Below are 5,000 nucleotides of genomic sequence, written 5' to 3' on the forward strand. Positions count from 1 at the left end.
TCTAGTGTACATATAATAGTACTTACGGGGAAAGTGAGGAGTGAAAACCAAGTTAACGTATAATCGTCTAAACCCTGACTGTGACATTCTTTGCACTGCCGTTTGTAGGTTAAGGTATTTTTCACCAACCGAGCGTTTAGAATTTGAATGTAATGTGTTTTTCTATAGGTGAATGTGGATAAGATATGTGGAGCTTATATCGAGTGTACAAGTGGGAGACAAACTTTTTTTTTGTTTTAGTTTTTTTTCTACCGTAATTTATTTGGGAATGGCCAACTACTGACCACAGCAGAATTGTACAGACAGTAGTTGTGTCAGGTAGGCTAAACCAACCAGTGGAGTGGTGCTTGTATATTTTCTAAATATGGATCTCATTAACATCCTAATTAATTAGTCCTATGAATCGTGTGCAATCATGACAAAAATGTCAACGTATGGATGGGCTGTCTGGTTTCCGGCCATAACATGCCAGTTCTTGCAACCAAGGCTCAAGCAACAAACAAAAATTTGTATACTGGGAGGCAGTTGTGATCAAGTAGTTTGGTCTAAAAACCCTTTTCTGGGAAGTATATTCAGCTTTACAATATTCGGTCTTATTTCACTGGTACCTTTTTTAAGTCATTATTCTTATTACATTTAATTTGTATTTATTCCTTTTCTTTTTTTCTTTTATTGAAGCTGAAGTGCACTATATGTATATTTCACGTGCTTTTAATAAAAGTTTTCCTCGTCAGTTACCTGTTCTCCATGATGGGATATTAGGAGTATAAATGTAGTGGCACCTTGTAAAGAGAAATTCCTTGGTTGCTTCATTTATGCAAAAGCACGTAGACAAGCAGCTCCCCACTAACAAGGAGGGGGGGTTCTTGCAAACTGTATGTTGTTTCCAAAAACTTGATTCCTATATGTTATGTTTTTTGTGTGTTTGTACAGCAGAATGTTTTTGTAAATTGATAGATTTAGATATTTATGGTTGTTGCACTGCCTGTGACACTCCATTTTGTCATATCTTATATGAATAAAACACATGTAAAGATACTTTTGATTTTGATTTGCACAAGAATTAACAAAGGGAAAATTCTTTAAAATTAGAAAAAGGTCAACATAAAAAGAATTTGCCGGAAAAAAACGCCTAATTTTAAAAATAAACTTAGAATTAAATGAAAATACAAATCTCAAGTTCTAACAATTAAAATTGCATGTCTTTGCAATTAAATAAAATATTGTATTTTCCTGCTTTGAACTTTGGACAAATAACTCTAAATTTCTAATGTACTTTTATGTAAAAAATAAAGTACCATTAGAAAGCCCATACAAACATTCTTGAAAGTTCCAGTACAAAGAAAAAAAAAAAAAAAAAGCCCTTCATATAGAAATGATGCATACATGGAAAATATAATGCACAAAAGATTACTTCCTAAGAACTCATACAAGCTAAATGTACCAAGAAAAGTCAAGCATGGTCTTCTGAGAAACAAAGCTTCAACAGAAAGAGACGTGTTGCAGGTATACAAAAAAGTCTATTTAAAGAAATAAAAGTAAGGTCTTTCTTGTGAGAAATATCCAATAAATGTATATACATGTAAAAGTTATTTTTTTATTGTTGCATAGCCTTCATAACAATCATATTTGTATCAATACAAATCTTCATATACCACCATACAGACATCTATACATACATACCACCCACACAAGCATGTTCTTGCATATTCATGATCTTAAAATATTTTTGGCATTTACATAACAATATACCTGATATCTCAACAGGCAGTGTATTTCTCCTTAGAAATTCAAATATCACTATAGAGTTAAGACACACTTCAGTATTACATATGAAAAAGGAAATCCTACATACAATCACAATTTATAGGAACATTAGGTATTACATAATTATCAACATAACAGTTTAAATTTAAGATTTTGGGGATAAACAAAATTCATGGTACACACAAATATGTTCATAAAACTTTTTGAGGTTTTATTATATCTTTATCAACAATCCATCTGTAGTACATACATGAAAGAATAGGAATAAATCTGCTATATGAAGAACAAGTTTGATCAAAAATAATGAATGTATAATGCTTCTAGAATGAAAATACAAATATATCACAATCTGGGAAATGAGCTAGTAATGTAAAATTTCTTACAAATTCTACTATCATTCAAGGTGTTGTGAATGTGGCACAACGATGGTGATCCCCGACCCTAAGTCGGTGGATTCTTGTACTGTCGCCTGACTGCTGAATCGGGTTGTTAAGGTACGGCTTAATCGACTAATTTCTGACAAGACTTGGGATAGCAGAGCATTTGTTTGGTGCTGCGCCTCGCGTTGCTGCGCTGCATCATCAAGGCGGGCTTCCAGACGCTCCAGTCGTCTGCTTATGGCAAGGTTTTCCTCCAGGCGTTCTAGTCTGAGGCAAACTTCTTGTAGCTCCCCTGGCGTAACAGCACCATCCAGAAGGTTGGGCGACCTGGCAGACCCACTGACCATGGAAGAAGTGATAGGGGGTTCTCTCATCTCAAGCATCTCCTCACTTGGCTCATCCGTATAGTCATCATCTATGTCCTCCACTTCTTGCTTGAAGAATCTCTGCTTCTTCTTCTTCGGACTGCTGCGCAACATTTTCCCCCGACGCTTCAGTGAATTTGTCCCATCTAAGTCCGCTGAAAAACAAAGTAAGTTTACCTTCAAGGAGATGTCATGTTTTAGAGAAAAGGTTTCCTATTATTTAAGTACAGGATGTCCTAAATAACTGGATATACCATTCATCTACTTCATACACAAATTACAGTTTCTACCATTTCTGTTGTCAAAACTTGCATCTGTTACCCTACTATAACATATCAATATATCATTCTATCACAAATAATGAAACCCTCCTTTTTAACTTTCCTTGCCCTCATACCACACAAACTTAGATCTCACTACCTGGTATCGGCATGCCCACAACCTTCATCACATGTCTAACTCTGGTGTAGAAAGGCCACAAAGGCAGTGTTCCAGTTGCCTCTACAGCGGCCTTGTGATGCTGGAAGCCCTGAGCTAAATTTGCCCATTTTCGCTTGCACTGCAATGCTCCTGCTTGGTGACCCTCCAGTTTCATCTGTTCTGAAACAGTCTGGGACAAATACATTTTGAAATGAGTGTTCATCTCATCTTCATAGATCATATATAAAGCATCTTATATGAAATGAGATTGTATATTAATAATTGAGGATATTATGATTGTTTTAGTGACCTTAACCTTTACTACTTAATATCTTACACACATTTCTAATAACAGGGTAACCAAAACAGAATATCCATGTTAAACTGTACATAAACAGTTTCATAATGCATCCTTTTTAAAGTTACTAGACCTAAAAGAATTGATCTCATCTAGAATCAATATTTTGCATCTATAAAATTTAAATGTAAAGTTACCTGCAATACAAGATATATGAATATACATTCATAACAACAAAAGCAAGATCCCTCAAAGAATTAAAACAACGAAAGCAAGATCCCTCAAAGAATTAAAACTATCTATCTACGGAAAACAGCACCACCAAATCATACACCAAAGAGAGTCAAGTTGAAGAACACCATTCTCCTTACCTCCCAGATTGTGTTATCATCACGGTCTGTCTCTCTATCAGTGAACCAATCTCTAAACTCCAGTAAGAGATCGAGCAGCATCTGCACAGCAGCATCACTCCACTCCATTGGACCTATTGCAGATGTCAATCGAAATAACATGATCAGGAAATAGTCATTTTCTTTAGGCATAAATTCATAGTAAATATGACTTTACAGTAATCAAACTGGGAGAAAAAAAGCACACAGTAAAGAAATCTACACAATTTTTTTCAACCAAACATTTATATTGCTGGATCTTAATCATAGATATACAAATAAAAAATATAAATAGAAGAGGAAAGTAGAATGTTATGGATATATTGTTAAAATCAATAAATAAAAATTAAGAATGTCAAAAACTTACCATCTGAAGTTATGTCCGAAAAATCCTCATCTTCTGTATCATTGTGAGTCTTGAATTCGTGTATAGTATGCTGTGCCCGTCTGTTAATAAAGGCGTCATGTTAAAAACAAAACTGACCGGAATGTGTAAACTGAAATAATATTCAATACATTTTGAGAGTTCTGATGTGACATATACAAAGCCAAGAGAGTTTAATTTTCTTCTCACATCAAAAGAAGAGATATCATACAGGTATCCAAAGACAAACTTCTTTTATTGCTTTATAAAAAAAACTATTTCAGCCAGTTATAGTAAGAAATATTGTCTGAATGTATTTGAATAAAAATGATTGATTAATTATATTCACAGCAGCTTTCTGTACTGGATTACCTGTAATATATACTCTATGTGTGGAGTAAGATGAACAGTGTATGAGAAACAACATAGTATATCATTATAGATACAGTATTACCCCTCTCTGAGACCTAGTAATGGTATGTAGTTTGTCTTCTTGTCATTATGTTGCTCATTATAAGTCCAAGGGCAGAGCTGGGACATTAAGAAAGGAGAGGGGCATGTGTGCATTTTCAGTAATGTATGTAACCTGTCTTTTTTCCATGAAATCTAAGTCAGAATTGTTCATTTTCAGTAATGTATGTAACCTGTCTTTTTGCCAACAAACCTAAGTCAGAATTATGCATTTTCAGTAACATATGTAACCTGTCTTTTTGCCATGAAATCTAAGTCAGATTATACAGCTCATATATGTACAGGGGGTGGGGGGATATGAGGAAAATGTTAGGCTCCGAGTTTTCAGAGAATGTCACACTCCTCTCGTGCACTTCATGCTGAACTGCTTACCTTTTTGTCTTTCTAATACTTGCTTAAGTTATTAGTGAACTGTTCAGAATTAACTGTTAAATGTTAAAAACTCATACATCCAAAGGGAGGGGGAAATTTACCCTTTGTGTCTTCAATCTATGCCGCTGCATGTATGTATACATGTATGGTATATGTACAGAAGGAAGGAAGGAA

The 5,000-nt window shown here is 34.6% G+C and overlaps 2 protein-coding genes across 2 annotated transcripts in view; one reads left to right on the forward strand and one right to left on the reverse strand.

Annotated features, from left to right (window-relative positions):
* The window catches only part of LOC125035055 (polyhomeotic-like protein 2), a 28,826-nt gene extending 27,788 nt beyond the window's left edge, over positions 1-1,038 (forward strand). The window contains exon 14 of the mRNA XM_047627157.1: positions 1-1,038. This exon is cut by the window's left edge and continues 578 nt beyond it. The gene's annotated coding sequence lies outside the window, so the exon portion shown is untranslated.
* A 545-nt stretch (positions 1,039-1,583) lies between these two features.
* LOC125035056 overlaps positions 1,584-5,000 on the reverse strand; it is a 12,099-nt gene continuing 8,682 nt past the window's right edge. Inside the window, exons 4-7 of the mRNA XM_047627158.1 lie at positions 3,987-4,066; positions 3,602-3,714; positions 2,933-3,122; positions 1,584-2,667 (exon numbers count right to left, since the gene is read on the reverse strand). Of these exons, the coding sequence (XP_047483114.1) occupies positions 2,162-2,667; positions 2,933-3,122; positions 3,602-3,714; positions 3,987-4,066 (889 nt within the window). The 3' untranslated portion in view covers positions 1,584-2,161. The remainder of the gene's footprint in view (positions 2,668-2,932; positions 3,123-3,601; positions 3,715-3,986; positions 4,067-5,000) is intronic.

The sequence above is a fragment of the Penaeus chinensis genome, chromosome 19 (assembly GCF_019202785.1).
Source record: "Penaeus chinensis breed Huanghai No. 1 chromosome 19, ASM1920278v2, whole genome shotgun sequence".
In the NCBI taxonomy this organism is placed as follows: Eukaryota; Metazoa; Arthropoda; class Malacostraca; order Decapoda; family Penaeidae; genus Penaeus; species Penaeus chinensis.